General features: G+C 44.7%; 1 protein-coding gene across 1 annotated transcript in view; it reads left to right on the top strand.

Moving 5' to 3' along the window:
• The window catches only part of NUSAP1 (nucleolar and spindle associated protein 1), a 255,458-nt gene that overhangs the window by 179,900 nt on the left and 52,550 nt on the right, over positions 1-23,008 (top strand). The window contains exons 10-11 of the mRNA XM_069208796.1: positions 13,840-13,905; positions 14,025-14,209. Coding sequence (XP_069064897.1) covers positions 13,840-13,905; positions 14,025-14,209 — 251 coding nt within the window. The remainder of the gene's footprint in view (positions 1-13,839; positions 13,906-14,024; positions 14,210-23,008) is intronic.

Here is a 23,008-nt window from a genome sequence, read left to right as displayed (position 1 = left end):
TATCCATTGTGACTTGTCTAGGGGACTGCAAGGGTTTAATATGAACCATTATGAGGTGAAGTATTCAGGTACCCAAAAGAGAAGCATATGAGGAATAGGGTTGGGTGCTCAAAGGCAGTAATTGAGATGCTCAGAAAGAGGTGGCATGACTAGTCACCAGCAGAATCCTCACGAGTAGTCTGCCTTTATGCAGAGTGGTGGGGAGCCCTGTGCTAAGAAAGAACGGGGGGGGGGGTGGATGGTTCCCTGACGTTTCAATGCAGAACACAGGGGAAAACCTAAGAATAGTAGTTTGGGATCATTGCTTCTCGCCACAGCAACACCAGTGGGCGTCCCAAGTATAGTGGTGCTGGCACACAACCATTTTCAGCCCAACCCGGTCTCCATGTCGGGTCCAGGGTGCCACAAGTGCCATGCCCAGGAGTCCCCTGCAAGGGTGGAAGGTAGATAATTTTCTGCTGCGGTGTCACTCAACCACAGACTGCCCAAGGTGCTGCTGAGCCACTCGATGGGCTAGGCAGGCATCCACTTCTCCCCCAAGGCTAGCACATCTTTCTTATACGGGATAGGGCATCTCTGCAGCAGAGCACCTCTATAGGGCCGACCCTGCAAGATCAGGGGCTCAATACCTCATTCTGGGCCCTCTTCTCATGGCAGAGCCACAGAGGTCTCTGCATGGCCCAATCTACACTGGACTGATTGCCCTGGCATCAACTCCTCCCAGCATCCGGAGCGCTGAGTATAACCAGGTTTGGAGTTCCTTGGGCCTGCTGCAGACACTAGTTTCCCCTGCTGTTTGTGTGATCTGAGTAACATGCTCACATCAGGACTATAAAAGGATTATCCGAGGCCTATTGTGCAGTGTTAGCCATTATGGCCAGCTCAGAGCCCCTGTTTCCTCCACCCCATAAACGCTGGGGGTCTCGAGTAAAACTGTGCCAAAGGATTGAATATAATGATATGGGTGTTTAGCTAACATTATTCTAATGGCATTATCTCCTATATCCCTGACACCATCAATTATGCCCAGAAGGTTATGTCATGGCCGCGTGAAAATGTTGTATCCAAGGATAGCCACTCATGTATAGTCCTTTGTGAAGCCAGCGTGGAAGAGTATCAAACCATGTATCACAGCTTTACAGTTCATGGCCAGTATGTCGATTTCCTGCAGAAGAGGGACCTCTGAGACCTGTTTGACAGCCTTTAGTACTGCTCCTCATTTGATCTTGGTGAGAAGAACGTTGAAATTCCACGTGAGCAGTTTGATTTATGTTTGGAATTCTACATTTAGTTAACTAATCATTACCCTTTGGTATAATTCGATTTGGTCATAAAGGAGCGCCACTGCCAACATTAGCAAGTTCCAAACATGCGTTGCTAAATGCAAGTTGCTGTGATGAATCCTCAAACTCGTCCCACTGAACCCTCCTTTCCCTACACCTCCAATCAGAAAGCACCTATTGAATAACCATTAGTGGTGAGCTTATCAGCAATATCATCCACACTGTGTTCCCCATTAAACAACAATATAACACAAAAATAAGCTAGAAAGCAGCCACCCATGAAGCTACGTTTCTGTCAAATTGTCTTTCATCTGCTTTTACATTGATTCACTACTGAAAACTGCCCACACGCTCAATTGTCTACTATATTTGTGTGAATCGCATTCTTTCAGAGTACATGGTAGATGTCCATAATGCTGGGGCTTTTTACAGAACCACCGTTATGTCTATTGTTTAGCGCACTAATCACCCGTGAGGGTGTCCATTCACTTGAGGAGGTGTGTGGGTGAGTGCCCTCTCAGAGTGATTCGAAGAGCCAGTTCATCAGTTTCTTGTAGAGCGTAAGAAGTGAGGCAGAGGCTCTGATGTGTTGTAGGAGGCCAGTTCCATGTTTTTGCTGTGATACATAAGAACAACCTCCTTTACTGCTCTTGTAAATGCGAGGGCTGAGAGTGAGACTGACCATAGGTGTTTGTCAGGCTGCTGAAAGTGCATGCGGTTGTCGAGCTAAGGTGGATCAGTGTTGTGTATAGCTTTGTATGTATGCGTGGGGAGTTTGAGTTGGCTACATTTGTGAATGAAAAGCAAGTGGAAAATAGAGTGTTGCAGAGTAGAGTGGCTTAGAGTGCAGTGGTGTCGAGTAGAATGATGCTGATTAGGGTAAAGTGGCATAAAGTGCAGTGGCTTAGAGTAGAGTGATGCAGAGTAAAGTAGACTCCTGCTATTTTGGGCATGACTTAGACAGGAAACACAGTAAGTGTTATACAAGTGTGACATTTCCCACCCAAATAGTATATTTATGGCCAATCAATCAATTATTGAAATTCTAACTTTTCTTCGCACCAAAATTAGTTAGTCTCTCTGACAAGGACAGCCTGGCTTGGTCTTGGTCAGAGAGCAACTATTATTTTTATTTATTCATTTTGTTTTGTGGCAACTGATGTTCTCAAGTTAGCCCTTCCAAATGAGCCACGTTATAAAAGTTTCTGTGTGAATCCCTGAGCTGTTAATGTAAAATGAACTGGAAAAATCGTTGCAATGCATGCTGATGTCGTTCACCATTATGTCTGAAAGCATGTGATTGTTCTAGTACATCTGGCAGGGCGCATGTTGTTGTATAGTATTTTTAAAAGCAAAAGGCAATAAAGAGATTTAGTTAAATAAGCTTATGTTTCATTCCTTCAAATGTTTTTTTTCTCTAACCTATGTTGGCAAGAGAAGGCATAATGCAGGGAGCCGAAATCAGTATGAGTAAAGATAAATGTTACTTAAGTTCATCTCAAGGGCTATGCCAGTAGTCAATAAAAGATCGATACATCAACACCAATTACAAGAAGAGGAGCAGAAGGGAATGATTTCCTGTCCATGTAGTAAGTGCCAGTGTACTTTCACTGCCTAGTAGCCCATTCCAAGGCATCATTACCATCTATCACCAAAGATGACAACATAACAAAATACAAATGGGTGATATATATTTTGTGCAGAATGTGTACAAGATCAGATTCCCCATTTCTCAAAACGGTCGAGATCTTTTCAACTGGACCAGGCGTTGCAGGAGGCTGCAGTTCTATTGGAGGGGTACAAGGTGTTTACGTGTTTGCCAAAGAAAGAAAGGCATCCACATTTGTTATTTCGTGGTCAAGAAACAATGTGAATTTAAGGCAACCCTACCTCTCAAGACTGCCAACAGGTGGGTCAAGAGAGAAGAGTTGTTGTTGCATCAGATATGTCCTCACCTACAAGAAGTCTGTATTAAAGTAATGGTATTACAACGTATATTTGTCAGGGCTACAAGACTTAAAAACTGACCACCTCAAAAGCCACCTTTGTTAGGAGCATAAGTGTGAGCTAACTTTTTAAGTGCTTTCCAACAGCTTTGCAGCACAGCGGTCCCCATTTAAATTCACCAAAATCTGGTCTTAAATACTCTATGGTGGCCTCTTGAATAGTGTTCCAGACCTTCTACCCTGCCCATCAATTCTACTGGAAGCTTCCATGCAGGTTGTATCTTCTAACCTGAATACACAATCCTACATAGCACCCTACCGCACAGTTTCCTTGTCTGAAAGTATCTGCAATGGAGCAAACTAAATGTTATAAGCAACGGCTGAAAGTTCCTTGGGAAAGTGAGGCAACTCTTCACAAGATCTTACGTCTGGAAGATATTCTGCATCTGGTGTCTGGAGAAGCAGCTAATACTGTAAACATCCAAGGAAGTGACAGAACATCACCTTTGTTTGGTGAAATCCCTATGCAGACCTGATTTTCTCATCTATTTCCACACTTCTCCCTATGAAAATGGTACCCTACTTGAGTGGTTGGGATTATTCTTTGTCAAAGAGGTCCGACAACATATGGTGGAGATGTCAAGATTTCTCCTTGAAAATGAATTCATTCTGGTTATGTGGGTAGCTTCAGTATTTGGGTCTGAGCTCAGCCGGCACCCAGGGAAACCTACCCAACACATACCTGAAAAACAGACATCCAAGGGAGTCTGTGGTGTGCATTGATTGCCCCCCCTCCCCTTGTGTTTTCTGACCCTAAATGCCCTACAAACATCAACTTGTGGCTAAAATTGTAGATTTTGCTCATATTTCTGTGAGGGGAAGTTCCAGAATCAGTGCGGATTGAGAGAAGTCCTGCAATTTACCGTTCCACTTTTCTCCCAATAAAAACGGTGCCCCACTTGTGAACCAATCAAAACTTGAACCATGTGAAGTCAATGTAGTTACGCCAGTGCTGGAACTTTCATAGATTCACATGGTTGAATCATTCCCCATCGTCGAGATGGGAGCCCCCGGTACGTTTAACCAAGTAGTGTTGACATAGATATAACCTAAGGGCCCTAGCCCTCTTAATATAACAGTCTATCAGAGTAATTTTAAGAAAAAGAACCAAATTTGATCATCCACCAATCAGAAGACACCATCCTCTAGAACCCTCCTGAGAGAAGCTCCAGTACCTCATATTTTCTACCGCACGTCGTACTAGGGAGTCTCCTTAGAGCTCTGCTCTTTCTTCACACTTTTTGATTAGCTTTAAGCTAAATTTCTTCTGCTAAACTTGTTTTGACTGATTGTGAGTAAGGCCTGCAGCATGTCTGACAAGGAAAAGAAGGGGTTATTCAGAGCCTGCAAGACCTGTGGCAAAAAAACTACACTCTGAAAACCCTTATCAGGACTGCATATACTGCCTCTATCCGGACCACTCAGCTAAGGACTGTAAGGTTTGTCGTACCTTTTCTTCCAAGACTCTGAAAGATAGAGAAGGCAGATTGTTGTTATGGCTGCAAAAACTTAAGTCCAAAGAGGATCCAGTCTCTGAGTCAGATAGTGATGACTCCACAACATCCTCTAAACAGTCATCAAAAGGAACTAGATCACATTCAAGATCTTCAGAGCAATCAAGAAAAGCCCACAAAAAGACCACCTCAGGGCCAAAGCCTGTCTATTTCACCTTACAGATTCTCCAAACAAGGGGAAAGAGGTCATGCCAGCAGCTCTGAAAGGCACAAAAGTCATCTTCTTCACCTCCATCTGCATCTGCTGCGCCTTTCAAAAGGCCATCTTCTGCTACTGGAACAAAGATTGTGCCGTCGACGACAGCTTCATCGTCGACAACGAGATCAGTGAGTTGTTTTTTTTTACTGTTAACGACTAGTATTCCACTGTCGACGAGGACAGCGTCGACGACGTCCTCGTTGGCGAGGATCTATACTTCATCATTGTCGACGGCAGTGACAATGGTGTCCGCATTGTCATCGTCTGACATCGACGGTAGATTCTTGAGTAAGGCTGTTGACGATTCAAATATCTATGCGTTAGTCGTCGATGACTTCACCGTCGAAGGCTATATCTGCGCTGTCGACGACACGGTCGACGAGGGGGAAAACAGCACAAAAGACAGGAGAAACGTACCCCAAATCATACTTCACCTAGGAAGGTAACCCCTGTCATGCCAGTACACCTGTTGGAGTGGGATGAAAAGTCGGACGAAGAGGGACCATTCATAACAGCACATTGCCCCTCGTAATTAAATGTCAACTATCAAGAGGACGATGATGAGTTTGGAGAGACCTATGTCCCGCAATACAATGTAGGGGATCAATCATACCAAGAGGAAGCATACATACCAAGCTCCTTGCTATTTGATCTTAGGGCAATGCTGGCTGACTACAGTAAGCGTTTTCCACCTCAGAAACGGAGGCAGCAACAACCTCCTTTGTCACCTTTTTCAAGGGTTACCACTCCACATCAGAGGCCAACATCTTTGCCACTAGCTAATGTGGCCACTCTGGATATGACCATACCGCAGGACACTGATGTTTCCGAGGGTGATCAAGGAGAGCTCCTTGACACTGTTGGAGTGGGATGAATGAGTTATTCCTGCTCCTCCTTCTCCTTCTCAGCCGAAGGTGGATTCTCCTCCAAATGACATTGGGGAGTTCCATAACCTCCTGGAGAGAGCGGCTAAACGGTTTGTGCTGCCAATGCGGTCCTAGCAAACGGATTGCTTCTTATATGATTTTAAGGAGCCGTTCCAGAAATCTGTACGTTCCCTACCATTAGTCAACTTCGATTGGGAATAGGGGGTTGAAGGTCATGCACAACACTGCTACAGTCACGGCGGTGCTTATCCGGCTAGATAAAAAGTACAAAGCGCCGGAAGATGCCCCAGCATGTTCAACTGGTCCCTCATCCAGACTCAGTGGTTGCTCAGGCGGCACAGAGAAGGTCCAAAAATCCCTCTGCTCCAATTTCCGCACCTCTGGGCAAAAAGGGTAGACGGTTGGACAATAATTGGAAAGAGGTTCTCGTCAATGGCTAGCCTTGTGATAAGAACGGCTAACTCTTTGGCAGTGTTAGCCAGATATGACCGGCAACTATGGGCAGACATCGCCCCACATATTGATCAGCTGCCAGACGATACTAAGTCTGAGGCTAAGAAGACGTTACACGAGGGAGAGCCTGCGTCAGCGGAACTAATATACTGTTCAATGGATTTAGACACAACTGTGTTTCGTCAGCTTGGAGGTGTGGCTGTCTTTCGGAGGCAGGGCTGGTTAAGAGCTACTTCATTCCACCCTGAGGTCCAGAATAAAGTTTTAGATCTTCCTTTCGATGGCCAGGCATTGTTTGGAAAACATTCGGATGAGGCTCTGCAGTCTATTAAATCTGACACTGACACTGATACTGCAAAATCGTTGGGAACTCTCCAATATCGAAAACCTTCCTTTCGAGCACCGAAAGGACATGGAGTGCCTTCATATAGGGGAGGCTACCAGCAATACAGATCCTCAACGTATCCTTCCTCCTCTCAGCAGTTCCACCAGTACTACACACAAAGGCAACCGCCGCAGGTGGCTTAGAGCAAATCTGGCTCTAGGGGATGCTCAGGTCACCCTGCTAAAGACTGGGCTCGCAGAACCTGATATACCCAAGGCTCTGGCTGCATCCGACCCTCCTCCTCTAGTTCTAGACGGAAAGCTATCCCAGTTTTTCAAACAATGGCAAGTCACAACATCAGACAAGTGGGTCTTACAATTAGTGAAAGAGGGCCACACTTTAGAGTTTGTCCAAATGCCTCCCCCCAAACCTCGTTGCAGACCTTTATCAAAGTATCTAGAACAACTCAAAAGGGAGATCAACAAAATGCTCTTCAAAGGAGCAATAGAGAGAGTACCTCCATCACAGAGAGGAAGGGTTTTTTATTCCGGGTTCTTTCTCATTCGCAAAAAGTGGAAGGACTGGAGGCCGATCCTCCATCTCCGAGAATTAAACCCCTACTTAAGAAAGCAATCCTTCCGCATTATAAGCCTTCAGGATGTCCTTCTGTGTTTGAACCAGGGAGATTTTATGTCTACACTAGACCTAAAGGATGCATATTTCCACATCATCATTCACCCAACCCACAAGACAATACCTAAGATTCATGGTAGCCGGAAGCCATTTTCAACTTCATGTCCTCCCTTTTGGCCTAAAGTCAGCTCCCAGGATATTTATCAAGTGCCTAGCGCCGATTGCAGCCTTTCTCAGGAGAAGAAGCCATCAGGTATTCCCATATCTAGACGATTGGCTGATAAAGGCAAACACCTATGCAGGAGTGCGCAGGTCAACAAAAAAGTGCGTTTCCTTAGTCAACAACTTAGGTCTGACCATGAACTGGGAGAAGTCCAAACTTCTACATCACACAAGATCACCTTTTTAGGAGCAAAACTGGACACTCAATCCACCATGGCGTGTCCCATTGTGGTGAGACAATAAAAGATGTTAGCTCTAGCAAAGTCGATTCAGAGAAAGAACTGCATTTCAGTTCACCTCTTCAAATCTTTACTGGGCATGATATCATCATGCATACCTCTGGTTCCTCTCTGCAGGCTTGAGATGCGGCCCCTGCAAGAGCAGCTCAATCGACAATGGCTACAGATTTCAGGAAGCTTTGAAGATCAGATAAACATAACCCCAGCTATAGTCAAAGCTCTGGTCTAGTGGTCACAGAAACATCATCTGTCTGTCGGCCTATCATTTCTCAATCGTCCAGCACCATGGACTATCACCACGGACGCTGCCCTGAAAGGTTGGGGAGCTGTTTTTTGCAAGACCTACGAGTAAGTGGCAAGTGGCCACTAGAGTTGAGGACAATGCACATCAATCTACTAGAGCTCAAAGCAGTTTATCTGGCTTTACAGGCTTTTCCCCAAAGATTGACGGATCAGAGGTGGTAATAAGAACAGACAACACCACTACAATGCATTACCTCAGCAAACAGTGAGGCACAAGATCTCTTACCCTCTCCAGGGAAGCTCAGAGAATATGGAACTGGGTGTGGCAGTAAGACATCAGGCTCACAGCAGTGCACCGCCCAGGTATACAGAACAAGATATCTGACTCGCTCAGCAGGCAAAAATCGAGCTGTCACGAATTGGAACTAGACCACTCGACCACATTTTTTCCCAGTGGGGAACGCCCAAATTTGACCTGTTCGCCAGCAGGTTGAACGCCAAATGCCAATACTTTGCAATCTGGCATCACCAAGAGGAATCATGGGTGAATGCGTTTTCCATAGCTTGGTTGGGAATCTTCGCATACGCTTTTCCTCCAATACCATTGATTCCAAGAGTCCTGACAAAGATGAAGAGGGAACCGTGCACTCTAATATTAATATCTCTGTACCGGCCTCGCCAACATTGGTTTGCAGAGCTTCTTCTTCTGTCAGTGAAGCCTCACATCCCGCTGAAACCATCTCCGCACTTGCTGACACTGAACAGAGGGCAGATATTGCATCTGGATCCTCAGTCGATGCGATTATCAGCATGGCTCCTGAGTGCAGGGAACTTCCACATTTAAATATTCCACAGGAGTGCAGAGACATTCTGTCCAAAGCCAGAGCAGCTAGCACCAATAAGGCTTACTCTTGTAGGTGGAAAAGGTTTTGTTTGTGGTGTCACCAACGGCAAATTGGTCCTCTTTCCTCATCGCCGGAGCAAATATTGCCTTATTTACTAAATTTGGCGCAGTGCAGGTTTGCGCATTCCTCTATCGAGGTGCAACTGGCAGCGATTGCATCGTACAGGCGTTCAGACTCTTGACCTTCGTTATATTCCTCTAGATTGATGAAACGATTTCTGAAAGGACTTTTTAGAGTCTTTCTTCCATTCAGACCTCCTCCTCCCTCGTGGAATCTGAATATTGCTCTTGCACAACTAAGGAAGCACCCGTTTGAACAGATTCATCAAGCTTCTCTGAAATTCCTCTCCTGGGAACTTGCCTTACTTGAGGCCCTCACATCAGCCAGACGAGTCAGTGAGACACAGGCTCTTTCCATACAAGAGCGGTTTTTACAGATCAAACAGGACAAACTAATTTTGCGCACTAACCTGCATTTTATCCCAAAGGTCCCTTCGGATTTTCATCGGAATGAACCCTTACTTTTCAAAATATTTTTTCCAGATCTGTCAACTCCTGCGGAGAGAGCTTTGCACTCTTTAGACATTAAAAGATGTGTTAAATTCTATTTGGATAGGACTAAATCTTTTTGCAGGTCCAATCAGCTGTTTGTGGCTTACAGTGCACCCAGGCGAGGTCAACCGCTCTCCAAACAGAGCATAGCTAAATGGATCTCCTCAGCAATTCAATTCTGCCATCAGGCAGTGGGCAAACCACTGCATTCATCTGTCCTTGCATATTCTACGCGGGCAGTTTCTTCCTCAGCAGCACTGTTTGCTGGGGTACCGCTGCAAGACATTTGTAGAGCAGCGACGTGGAAAAGCTGCCATATGTTTACAAGACATTACTGCTTGGAAGCACTATCTCAATGAGAGGTAGCGGTGGGTCAAGCAGTCCTCAGGAACCTCTTCCATTGAAGGTGAGCCACCTCTATCATTCCACCATCCTGATGTCAGGTATGCACGTTGTTTATAACTAATAGTTTCAGATTCAGATCCAATGCTTATGGTGATTTTAAAAAAAAGAGGAGGGAACAGACAGAATTTGATTGGAAATTTTGCTGTATATTAACATGTTTTCTGTGTGTATCCTCAATAGATGGCTAGAGTGATTCAATGTGCATAGATACTTCTTGCTACTCTGATTCAAGCATGTGAATCTATGAAAGTTCCAGTACTGGAGTAAGAAAAGTAGTTACTTACCTGTAACTTCAGTTCTCCAGTACGTGAATCTTTCACAGATTCAGATCCGACCCACCCGCCTCCCCAGACAAGCTCACCTTCACCTCTTTCTTTTGTCCTGTTTAACACACTTGTGCTCTGAAAATCTGAGGTACTGGAGCTTCTCTCAGGAGGGTTCTGGAGGGTGGTGTCTTCTGATGGGTGGATGCTCAAGTTTAGTCCTTTTTCTTAAAATGACTCTGGTAGACTGTTAAATTAAGAGGCCTAGGGCCCTTACGTTATATCTGTCAACACTACTTGGTTAAATGTACCGGGAGCTCCCATCTCGATGACAGAGACTGATTCAAGCATGTGAATCTATGAAAGATCCCAATACTGGAGAACTAAACTTACAGGTAAGTAACTAATTTTCGTTTCAGTCACATAATTATGGGGAAAATTGTCTATTTTGACCCATGTTATGACGTTTTCAGGACATTCTGGGTAAGAACACATGCTTGGATCAACACAAGTCACACCAGCCTGCATTACCCTGGAGTCTAGGATTCAGAAATGTCTACGGTGGATAGGTTGCCCTAGCGGCCAACCCATATGTAAAACTACGTCCCCAAAAAATCTCAATTTCCATTACTTTCCATGGTGAATGGTTGCACTATTGAGAGTCAGCCAAACATCCTACAGTTTGGCTCGTTAGGGGCTATATTACAAACTCCTCAGCAGGCTACACATTTTCCAGGCTGCTATTACTAGCTGTACTCTTCTCAATTTCCATCTACATATGCTTTGGGCCTGCTTAACATGTCCAAACTACATGCTCCTTTTCCAAGCTATTCTATATTAGCTGTAACTATTCAGTTGGCAAATTTGGAATGTTTGTAAGCTGTGAAGTGCACTGGTAATGCAGTCTGTCAAAACAACATCACTCATAAAGGGATCATATTTGATCAAACTGAGGGAGACAAGATTCCATTAAACTGCTGCTGGGGCTTCATAGCGGATTGAAGTGTCTAGTGGACTATCAGCCTCCACTTCACACCTTCTGTGGTACCTCCTTTATAAAAGAGCATACAGCAATGATAACAGACCTTGTTAGGAGTGGCTGTCCTGTGACCTATTGACGCTGGTTTGGCGTCTTGTCCGCCATCAAACTGGATCTCTAGGCATTAGAGGTAGATGGAATTGATGGTTAGAACATGGTCAATAAGATCACTGCCATACGCTTCTTTAACATCGAGGCATACATTATCATGCCTTTTAATGTTTAGAATATAGTTGTGTGTTCCCCATCAAGTTGTATTATGTTGAGACAATCTGTGTTCAATTGTTTACTGCCAAGGTACAGATTTCATTCAAAATATTTTGCTTGTAAGAACAGGATATCTTCTGTTTTAGCATCATTCTTAAACACCTTAACTGAAAAGTCACCCTCGCCTTGTCTTGTCTGTCACAAGCAATTATTGTCAATAGGGGACTCAGGCTTTCAGATGTCTTCTTACACACTGAAGATGCGTAAATAGACTCCTGTTCATCAAAACCCAACGAGGAAAAAAGTCAGCAACTTAACCTGATGGTCCTTCCAAAACTGGAGAAGTTGTCACAGTGCCTCGTGTTACTTCTCTGTGTTCCTTTAACCGCTCAGCGGACAGTTAGGCACTGATAATCCATAAGCCAGCAGTTCAGCAGCACCTTGCACTCCTTCTACAAGCAGACATTGTTTGTGTTCTCTTTGCACCCATGGAATCTAAAACACTGTGGCCCAGGTCCCGAACCCAGTGGATAAGGAGCTCCGACTCATTTGATAGGCATTGTCAGAACAGATTCAAAGTCTTTATGCAATGCAACGTCTTCCTCGAAGTCTTCAACTCAAATCGTTCCATTAAATGATATCCTTATCCTCATCTGTCATCTTTAAAATTCAACAGTCGGATCCCTGGATGCCTTTTACACCTGGTGTTTCAGGTCTAGATATGGAAATGTTTGCCATTGTTCTACACCTAAATCAGTGACCCAGGTTTATCAAGAAGTATCTACCCCATCCCCTTTCCAAGAGAGCCTCCCTTCTTTAAGGTAGCCCTCCTACCAGACGTGGTGCCTTATTTAGGGCGCAGCAAGGGAGATTTTTTTTGGCACATCTGTCACTTCACTCAGCATTGCAAGTTCAGCAGTGCTGATGGGAAGGTACTATAGATCTAAATTAAATAATCCAAATATATATATATGCAGATAGGCTTCCTGTTGATAAAAAGATTTCCTGAATGTAGTCAACTAAAGTATTTTTTAAAATATTAATGCTGCAGTAGTTTTGGCAGGTATAACCGCATATTACTGCTTCCATGCAGTTGGCAGAAGGTGCCAATCACGGCTCCTCCTCACAGGCTTGGAACTTGATGGTTTATCTCCCTCCCATGTAGATGAAGTTTGCAACAGACATCTTAAAATAGGTGGTTCTTCGGAGACCTAGGGAATTTTCTTGATCTTGTTATAGGCATCTGGAACGAAATGAGAAGGTTCAACCTTAATTCCAAAATGGGTTGAATCAACAGGGGTAGCCAAACCATTTATAATGCCCGCAGCAATGTAGAAGTCCTTCAAGGGGAGGGAGATAGCAGACTCTGGTAGCAAAAGCCTCTTAAATGGGCAGATAATGACCATTATCCCTTCAACTTTAGTTACCTACTCTGTTTTGAGTAGAGCACCTAAAAGAATGACAAATGAACCAGTGGGTGCTTTCTTGTGAAGAATGCCACGCGCTGATGAACAAACTTTTCTCTATTCTCATAATCCGTACAAACCAAACATCAGTATCTGGAACAACTCTGAAACGTTGTAGGAACTCTCTAAATAAAACCAGCTGTGGAGTTGGTCCAGAAGAAAAACAAAATAGAAACGCAGACCTACTGTGAATTAGAGAGCAAGTAAGCAGATCAAGAAACACAAATGTGAATACATTAATCTAATCCCGGATTCAACAAAGGGAATGGATGTGCTCCATAGATCTTAAGAATGGAGATATTCATATATAGTCTGCCAGAAGCAGAGGGGTTGTTTAGCTGGGGTATTGCACCTGTCCTGAATGTGTACGACTTACAGAAATTTCTCTAGAATCTGCAGACCTCGAAAATGTTTACTGTGCAGATTCTGTTGATGCTATACGCTATCTCAGTTGTGTTCCCAAATTCAAACATTTTAATGCTGCCCCGTCTCATAAATGAGCATGGATTGTTTTTTTAAAGTTTTTATTTTTTATTTTTTTGTTATTGGAAAAGCAAATACACCGATCATAGTCTGCTATCCCATGCAGGTCACCACCTTTGCATGTGCAGCCATTCACAGGTGGCTGTAAACACAACTTAACTAATTAATTTTCCTTGGGCGTGTTGCGACCCCCTTGCCAGTTATCAATCTGTGATGCAACCTGTTACATATGTAGCCTCGGAAATTAACCTACTAAACCCCAAGTTCACAGCTGCTGCAAGTGGTTGGAATTATGTCTGAGAATACAAAATATGCAGGAAAAAGTTTTAATTAGAGGACCAGATTCAAGAAAACCAATGCTTTCATGTTATGCAGTTGTAATTGGATAACCTCGCTAGTCTCTATTTAATTAATGCATAATGTGGATACAATTATGTCTTGTAGTTTTAAGCATTTTGATCGATTACAGATACATATATTAAGTGACTGCTTCTGTCTCATATTTTATATTTACAGATGTTGGCAGAAAAAAAAATTCTTCTTAAACAAGGTGGCAGGAAATTATCAGTCAGCAATGTAAAGGTATAAAATAAACCCTGGTTTTATCCACAAATCGCCACTTTGACTTAGCTTAACTGTATGCTAGCTATGATCTCTCAGTTCGAAGTAACTTGATTTCCTCTTCCCTCTTTTTTCCTTAGAAAAATGGAAACGGTGTGGCACTTTTTAGCCCAGTGCCCTCAAGGATCAGACATTCTATTACTGGGACACCAGTCAGCCAAAGACGCTCTCCCCGCACCTCGGTACATCTTGCAAATTTGAGCCTTTTAACTGAGAAAGCCACTTTCAAACCTTCCGTCCTGTCCTCATCCAAAATGAATGTCCGGTATGGTATTCAAGTTTCTACACATGAAGTTATGAGCAAAGTACAATTTGTTTGAGTGTTTATGTACCACCATATGTCCGATAATAAGGTTCCTGTAGTACTTTAAATAGTTTGATTATAATAAGCCTCTCTGGCATGATGATCCCTAACCCTCCATGATTTGTGTAAAAACCCAAATACCCTTTATCTTTTCACTTTTAATTTGAATAAAAATACAGCTTTAAACACCTATGCAGTTGATCCTGCTGTAGAGACTTTGTAGGAATACTTTACTTGTGTTTCAGAGATTGTATCTTTTTTTCTGTTTACAGGCCGTGTTGTGGGTTTTTGTTTTTCCTCAGTGGTACTTGGCTGGGGAATTCTTCCTGCAATGCTAGATGGCGCTTTATGGCTTTGTCACTCCGTACAGTCCTGGAAGTGATAGAGTGGAGTCTCATAGAAGCACCTCCTTGCGTACTAACATCAGTTTCCTTTTTTCTATGGCCTTCAATACAATACTTAGTTCTGCTCCCAACTTTTCTAAATCTTCGGGGAACTAAAAAGGAAAAAGAAAAAAAAAAAATTATTGCTGTGTGCTGGGCAAGGATCTCCCCAACCTATGACAGATTCAAGCTTTGTCAAGACTGCAGGAGTTAGATGCTGGTTGCAGACACTAACAACGTAGGTGTGTCTATCCTGTTTGGGCGCAAGGACATGAATCTAGGACATTCAACAAATGTGTGTTTATGCACCTAAAGCAATTTTCAACCGGAAAGCTAAACTCTAAACCATTGAACATAAAATGTTTCAGTTGAAGCGGAGATCCTGCTCCCATTCTAGGTCACGGATTGCGGTCTTTGAAGCTGCTCCTGCAAAAGACCACTTCCTGCTCGAAGTCTTTGGGTATTTCAAAGACTAGGGTTAAGCGTGAGTTGGCCATGTGAAACTCAAGCTCATCCTACCATTCTAAGTCTAGCAAGAATGTGCAATGGTGAAGATCATACCCATTCCGACCTCAAATCAAGCACCCCTTCCTGCAGTTGTCCTTGGTGTATTCCGAACCATCATTGTTGACCCCTTCAAAGAGGCCAACATTTTTGCTGCAGATACAGCTCTTGCTAGTGTTTATACAGGCCCCACAGAGTCGCAGGGGTATCCAGTCAAACTTCAGCTGGTGGGTCCACCCGCAGTGATGACTGCCTCTTTAGGACCCGCTATTGGGTCCACACAAAATCAAGAAATGACTTCTATGCTGCTACCAAGGTTCACAGGAGATGCATGTGTAGAGACACTCCGCCGGTCGATAATTCAGTCCTGATGCTGGTATCTGGGCCCCTAACTAACGTCTGCCTGTTTCTAACTTATGTCACGTCCTGAAATCACAAAAAAGTAACCAGTTCTTATACAGCAGGATTACAATCGCTGATCTGACTCATTGTTACTATTAGAAGAGGATTTCTTTTTTCTTTTTTATCTCTGATTTTGACCCAGAGCAGGAAGCCAGTGTCTACCAGGGCACTGATGATGGGGGAGGAGAGGAATTGGTGCCTCGTTATACTGATGATGAATTGTATGTAAACTTAAACAAAACAAAAAAATACCAGCTGGCTGGACACATCTCCTGAAACTAGGTTTGACTCGCCACTTGGTCCACCAATGCTAGAAAGTGCGTAGTTTGCATTGGCGGGTTGGATGGCAGCTAAAACACTAGGATTGCAGTTCCCCACTATTGAGACTAAAAGAAATGTGTTTACTGAGATTTATTCAACCAGGTCAAGTATGCGTTCTAGGATGTTTGGAAACTACAGAATGCATTGGCAGAGCTGTTTGCACCAGTGTCGTTCTCAGAAGACGACTGAATGAAATAATCTAATGAAATAGAGGGTGCCCCAAATAGGTAGGTCCTACGTTCTTTGGAGATAAAGCTGATTTGCTGCTCGAACAATTCAAGGACACTCCTGCCACAGCATGTTCTATGGGGCTAAACAATTTCCCCACCAAAACAGAAATTTCAAGTTCTATTCCAGGTGGCTAGCAAACTGCCAACTTCACTCCTCCCAAACTGTACTGCAACTGTTAAACAAGTCCTTTTGGGTGGCCACAGGCAGATACAATTCAAACTACAAGGGTCAGCAATGCTCAAATATTTCCTGTCTTGCTACAGTGGCTGCCAAACTGCTTTAGTTTGTCTTCCCAGGTCCAGGGCTGTCTGGTAAGAGTCAGAATACAGTGTTTCCTCCACTGCTGGCACGCCATCACATCGGAAAGTGGGTCCTTTTTTTCTCCTTCCCAATCCAATTTTCCCTTGCACGAGAGCTGCTCTCAGAGGAGCACTCTGCATTTCTGATGCAGCAGGTACTTCTTCTGTTATCCAAGAAATCCATTGAAGGGGCTGCAGGACTCTGAGAAAGGGAAGGATACTATTCACATTACTTTCTCTGTCCAAAGTAGGATTGAGGCCTCAGGGCTGTCTTGGCCCTTGGCTTGCTGAACATCTTTCTGAGAGTTAACAGGTCCCAATGCTCCCTCTGAGACAAATCCTGCTGCCACTTGATTTTGGGAACTGGGTGGTGTCCTTGGACTTGCAAGATGCACATTTCCATATACACTGAGGGTGTTTCTTGCTATTCAAGGTAGGCCAGGAAAACTTTTTTTTTTTTTTTTTTTTTTTTTATAAACAATTGTATTGAGTTTTAAGCAACAACATGGCACTTCAAGACACACAATTGATATAACCACGATGAGCATCAAAGTATAATAATACAGTAGCCACAGAAACAAGAGGAGGTTAAGTTACGACACAGTCGCCGCAATGCACATGCAAAAGGGCACATAGTTACTTCAATTGACCCAACCATTTCTCCACACTCGTCCATGCTTCTATGGACAGCCACAGGCCTCGTACACTGGCCATTCCTGATGAGTGCACCAGTCCACCGCTCGCTTTCAGCCACCAGGAGTGTAGTTCCTATCAAGGACCTGTATGCCCTAGAGTTCCCAGTGCTCTCCATCACCTCAAGGAGGATCATTAATGGCGAGAGATCCACCTCCCAGCCCAGGACATTGGTCAGATCTGTTACGACAGCAGTCCGGTAAACCTGGATCGTGTGGCAGAACCACACCATGTAAAAGAAATCGGCCAGGGCCTACGTACGACGGGGGCAGGTGGTTGTGGGTAGGGCCCCTGTTCGGTACTGCCTGTTTGGAGCTAGGTATGTGCAGTGGAGGTAGTAAGTCTGCATCAGATAGAGCCTGGAGGAGATGGCGAAGGCCCGGGGGGGGGGGGGGGGCATCACTGCATCCTGCTAGTCTACGTCCTCCATTGGGTTCAACCAACCCTCCCAGTGAGTCCAGAGATGGTCCAGCAACCTTAGGGAATTGATGACCAGTGTGCAGTAGATTTGGGAGATGCCCCCCCCCCCCCCCACTTACCCAGTGCACCTGTAAGCAGTTTTGCCTCCAGCGGGATAAACACTGGGAGAGGGGCGTCACGGTCGCCTGGGGGGGGGGGGGGGGGGGGGCATGGTAGCTGTAGGTTTGTATAAAATGTGCAGATGTGAGTGTGTGCATATTTTGAAGATCTCGAAAGGATCACAAGTGGCTCCCGGACCACACAGCTCTAAACAATGTTCTACCAATGAGGTCCCAACCCCCAAAGCCCTCCAACACCGCCATCTCTCGGAGCCAGTCACTGTGCCAAAGGGGGTGTCTGTAGGGTGAAGCGTCTGTCCCAGCTGGTATGTCGCAGAGATGCCCTCCAAGCTAAAAAGACCTCTCGTCTGACTGAGCAGCAGCAGGGACCGAAGTACTGCATAGCAGTGCCAAGATTCGAGGAAGCTCCATTGTCCCCTCCAGACCATAGGTGGAATTACATCCCCTCCCTGTGAACCAGCCATTGACCACTAGCACTTGGGAGGCAAGGTAGTATAAGTAGAGATTGGTCATCCCCAGGCCACCATCAAATGGGGCATGCTGGCAGTGGGTCAAGGCCAGGTTGGACCTGGATTTGTGCTCGAGGAAGGAAGGAGGTTGCAAAACCAAGCACGTAGTATGAGTATACGTAAGTTCTGGACGACATAGAGAAACCTTGGCAAGGTCACCATCTTATATACAGCGATGTGGCCCATCACATTTAATGAGTGGCTTCCATTTATTAAGGTTCCCCCTGGCCATCTTGGCCGGCGGCTCTAGATTTAGGGACCCAGGTGAGCTCTTGGTGAAGCGTCACCCAGATGCCTAAGTTACAAAAGCTACGATGGGGACAGCATTGTCAGTCTAAGCAGTCATGTCCAGGGCCCGAAGGGTCCCTTTTGGCATGGTTACCCCCCACATTTTGCATGATATTGATGCTTACTTGACTGAGTGTGCGCTGAGATCCTGCTAACTAGGCCCCAGCACCAGTGTTCCTTTCAAAAACCTTACAAGTGTTTCCATAATTGACACACCCCTGGCACACAGTTTAGTCCCTTGTAAAAGGTACCCATGGTACCTAGGGCTCTCTGGCCAGGGAAGGTCCACAAGGGCTGCAGCATGTATTATGCCACCCTAGGGGGACCCCTCACCAAGCACAAGCACACTGCCATTGCAGCTTGTGTGTGCTGGTGGGGAGAAAGACAGTCGACATGGCACTCCCCTCAGGGTGCCATGCCCACAAACCACTGCCTGTGGCATAGGTAAGTCACCCCTGTGGCAAGCCTTAGAGCCCTAAGGCAGGGCGCTCTATACCACAGGTGAGGGCATAGCTGCATGAGTAAATATGCCCCTTCAGTGTCTAAGTCCATTCTTAGACATTGTAAGTGCATGTGGCCACACTAGGTACATGGGCTGGGAGTTTGTCATTATGAACTCCACAACTCCGTGACTGCTTCACTGAAGTCTGGGAAGTTTGGTATCAAACGTCTCAGCACAATAAACCCACACTGATACCAGTGTTGAATTTAATGAAAAATGCACCCAGAGGGCATCTTAGAGATTCCTCCTATATTTTAGCTAAACTTCTAGTGCGGGACTGACTGGCATGTGCCAGCCTGCCATTTCCAGACAAGTTTCTGATCTCATGGGGTGAGAGCCTTTCTGCTGTCTGAGGCCAGAAACAAGGCCTGCACTGGGTGGAGGTGCTTCACACCTCCCCCATGCAGGAACTGTGACACCAGCTGTGAGCCTCAAAGGCTCAGGCCTTCTGTTACAGTGCCCCAGGGTATTCCAGCTAGTGGAGATGCCTGCCCACAGGGCAAAGCCTCACTTTTGGCAGCAAGTTTGGCGGGAAAATTAGGAAAACCAAGGAGGAGTAACCACTTCAGCTGGGACCACCCCTAAGGTGCCCAGAGCTAAAGTGATCCAGTCCTTGCAGAATCCTCCATCTTGGTTTGAAGGACAGGGACCAATAGGGTTAGGTCTGTGTATTCCTCCCCAAAGGGAGTGGACACCGGAAGAGTGTAGGCATCCTCAGGAACAGTAGCCATTGGCTACTGACCCCTGTAATGCCCCTAAATCCAGGATTTAAGGACTTTCCTGAACCCAGCTCACCAGATTCCTGGCGACCTCAAGAAGACAAGGACTGCTGAGCCGACCCCCTGCAGAGAAGACTGCAGACACCAACTGACTTGGCCCCATCCCCACTGATCGGTCTACACCTTCTGAAGCCCCTGCTACAAAAAGGTGACGTATCCTGCACAACCAGCGATCTCTTAAAAACCCTAAGAGGACTGCCTCACCACAAAGAAACTCGAGCAAAGGACTCCAGAAGCACTCTGAATCCGTGAGCCCTGCCCACTCTGCACCTGGCGAGCACAGCCCGTGTCCAGGTGGCCCACCTGTTTACAGCAGGTCTCCAGGCAATTCCAACCTAGTGTCCACCATGGGTTGACCCCCTCCTCACCAACACAACTATGCCTCCCTGCCCGTGAAAGTTCCGGCCGAAGATACCAAAAGGTACCCTGCACCCGCAGCCCCCTGGCCTTGGGCGATAAGGCGTCACCAAAGGTAAGTAGCTTGTTCTTAAATACCATGCATCCTTCCATGTGGGCTAATATTTAAAAAGGAGGTTTTAGCCTATCAAGGGTTTATTTTACTAGCTCAAATTGCAGTTCTACACTGCTACTATCAGGCTACAATGATAGGCTGGAAGCTATGTTTGCAGTGACACTAGTGGATGAAGAATAGGTACTGAAGTCCACTAGTGGAATTTACCTTGCAGGACCTTAGTATACTTTGTACCATGTACTAGAGACTTTTAGGCAAGTTAAAAATGGCATTTATAAATATGTCAATTTGACCATGTTGAAAGGGGGAGCAGAGGCAATTTACTACTGGTTAGCAGTGTTAAAATGCACACATTTCTAAAGCCAGGAAAAATATAGGATCCAGCAAAAGGCAAAAAATATGGGTTGACCACGGAGAAAAGGTGTATTTCCTACAGGTACGGAATTTTTATTTCAGTGATTTAAAAAAAAAAAACACAGACCTAGAGAGCCTTAGACTGCATAAGGACAAAGAAATTGGGTACATTCATAAACCTGCTATCTTTAGAAATTAATGAATGTGCAAATGCTACTTAGACCATGAGAAGTTAAGTAATAGGATTGTACATTTTCAGAGCCCTTTGTGGGGGAAAATATCAGCAAGAACTTTGCTACTCATCTGTTGGGCATGAGACATTTAAGGGCTTTAAACGAGATTCCGAGTTTTTCTAGTCTGAAACCATAATTCTTTTTCTATGGATCCTCATCAATAGTAGTAAGCACTGAATAGTCCTGCACACGCAGGAATTTTCTGTGCTTCTGACTATGATGATTTCCCTGGAAGAGAACTAGGACTAACAGGTAAGTAACTTTGCCTTCTACTTAGGGGTATCTTCAATGATACTCATAAATAACTTTAAAACGGAATTGTCCTGCCCGTGGGTGGGATCCTGGAGCATTAAAAATTAAAAATCAATACTCTCTCTAGAAAGGCTATTTATTTAAAAAAAAAAGAAAGAAAAAGAAAGAAAACCTTGTGATAGACTTCTAACAGCACCTTTTGACTATTCCCAGGTGCTGGACTGAATCTGGAAAATCTTAAGTATTAGCCCTGCTTACTGATAAGTGGGGCTGTGCAGCTCTGCGTCAACATCGCTCCCATGTGGAAGTGTTGCGTGGGGACCATATACGTGCCACCTTTGTTTGCTGACGTCTGTTGCTTTTGGAACCGTCCATGCCTACAGAGTTTTAGCTTAGTGGTGACAAGAGTTCAGATCTGTAATTGGCACCTTTTTAAATGAGAAGAGACCAGTTCACTAAATGGTGAGTAATCTTCGATTAGATAGTCTCTACCAGAAAGAGCATTTACTGAAGGTAAGTAACTTGCTCTTCTGATAGAGACTTCTAACTGCAGAGTCCTCCGCTTTTGAACAGATACCATGTGGTGGGTCTGTGAACTGACTCCAACACAAAAGTCCTGCCGAAATGAGTGGGTAAAGTGCCCTTCTCAGTGGAACTGATTGTCCAGATAATAGTGCTGAGTTTATCCTCTTGCACAGCCTTGACTTTCTTTGCTCCCAGCAAATCGGATAGAGATTTTATAGTTAACCTGTTGTTGTCTGGTATGATCACATAGAAACTAAGGTACCGTTTTAGATCTAATCAATGGAGTCTCTCTTACTTAGAGGTGAGGTGGAGCAAAGAATACAGGACGAGTGATGTAATGGTGGACATTAAATGAAGTCACTACTTTTTGGAAGGAAGAAGGCTTAAGTCTGAAGAACCAGCTTATCTGGCTAGAAGATGGTGTAAGGTGGGCTGGTAGCTCGCTCACTGGCAGTGCCAATGTGATGGCTTCCAGAAATTCTGTTTTAGGGGTAGGCAGCTGAAGAGGGCAGCTGTGGAGAGGTTCTATTGAAGCACAACAGAGGAATATAAGAACCAAGTTAAAACCCCAGTAGGGCATAATAAGCTGAGAAGGAGTAACATATACTGAAACCACTTGAGAAAACACTAGGTGATGTAAACAGAGAGCTGGTCTGGTAACTGCAAAGAGGCCGAAAGAGCCGAAAGTCATCTGGTACTATGTAACACCTAGTCACAGAATGTCCTCTATCAGCTCCACATACTATCTGCATAAATGATGCCGTGACCTTCTGCAGTCTTTCACTGCAGACGATCCTCTGTCTCAGAGCAAGGGGCAAACCTATATAACTATTTTGAACCTTCTGGGAATCAGAGGTTGAGAAATGCTTACAGACTGCCAACATGCTTGGGAAGCAGCACTATCTTGATTAAAATAAGTAATTCCAGTGAGAAGGGACAAGTTAGACTGCTCCCGTTGATGACCGATGTAAACTCTTTCGGAAGGAGAACTAATTTTGATGCATAGAAACGGTTTTGATGAATAACATGAGGGCCCCAGTTTTAGGACTTAAAAAAGCTATTTCCATGTGGTTGCCAGTTAAGTTAAATATTACTCTGCTCTTACACTGGATGCACCCTCTTCATGCATTCAGCAATGCTGTGGCTAAGGCTTAAGCCAAGTACTAATGTCTAATATCTGAGGAAATAGCAGGCTTAAGTTTTTTTCAGTTCTTCTTGCTTTGAAGGAGTAGATCCTCAACTTTCTTGCTTCATTAGGAAGGTTTCATCTTACAATTAAGTGGCAGCATGTGTTGATTACAAGAGCAAATTACATACCATTTGTGATGTTATTTTTGGTGCTTACAGACTAACTGGAAGAAAGCCAGTACAGCCTTATTAGCCTAATAACATTTGTGAGATTTCTTCTCAATGGAAATTTAATAGGATCGGGTGGAAATCCAAAGCCATTGCTGGTCTGCTGTGGGGATAAATG

This window comes from Pleurodeles waltl, chromosome 9 (genome assembly GCF_031143425.1).
Source record: "Pleurodeles waltl isolate 20211129_DDA chromosome 9, aPleWal1.hap1.20221129, whole genome shotgun sequence".
In the NCBI taxonomy this organism is placed as follows: Eukaryota; Metazoa; Chordata; class Amphibia; order Caudata; family Salamandridae; genus Pleurodeles; species Pleurodeles waltl.
This window is presented reverse-complemented; position numbering and strand designations above follow the sequence as displayed.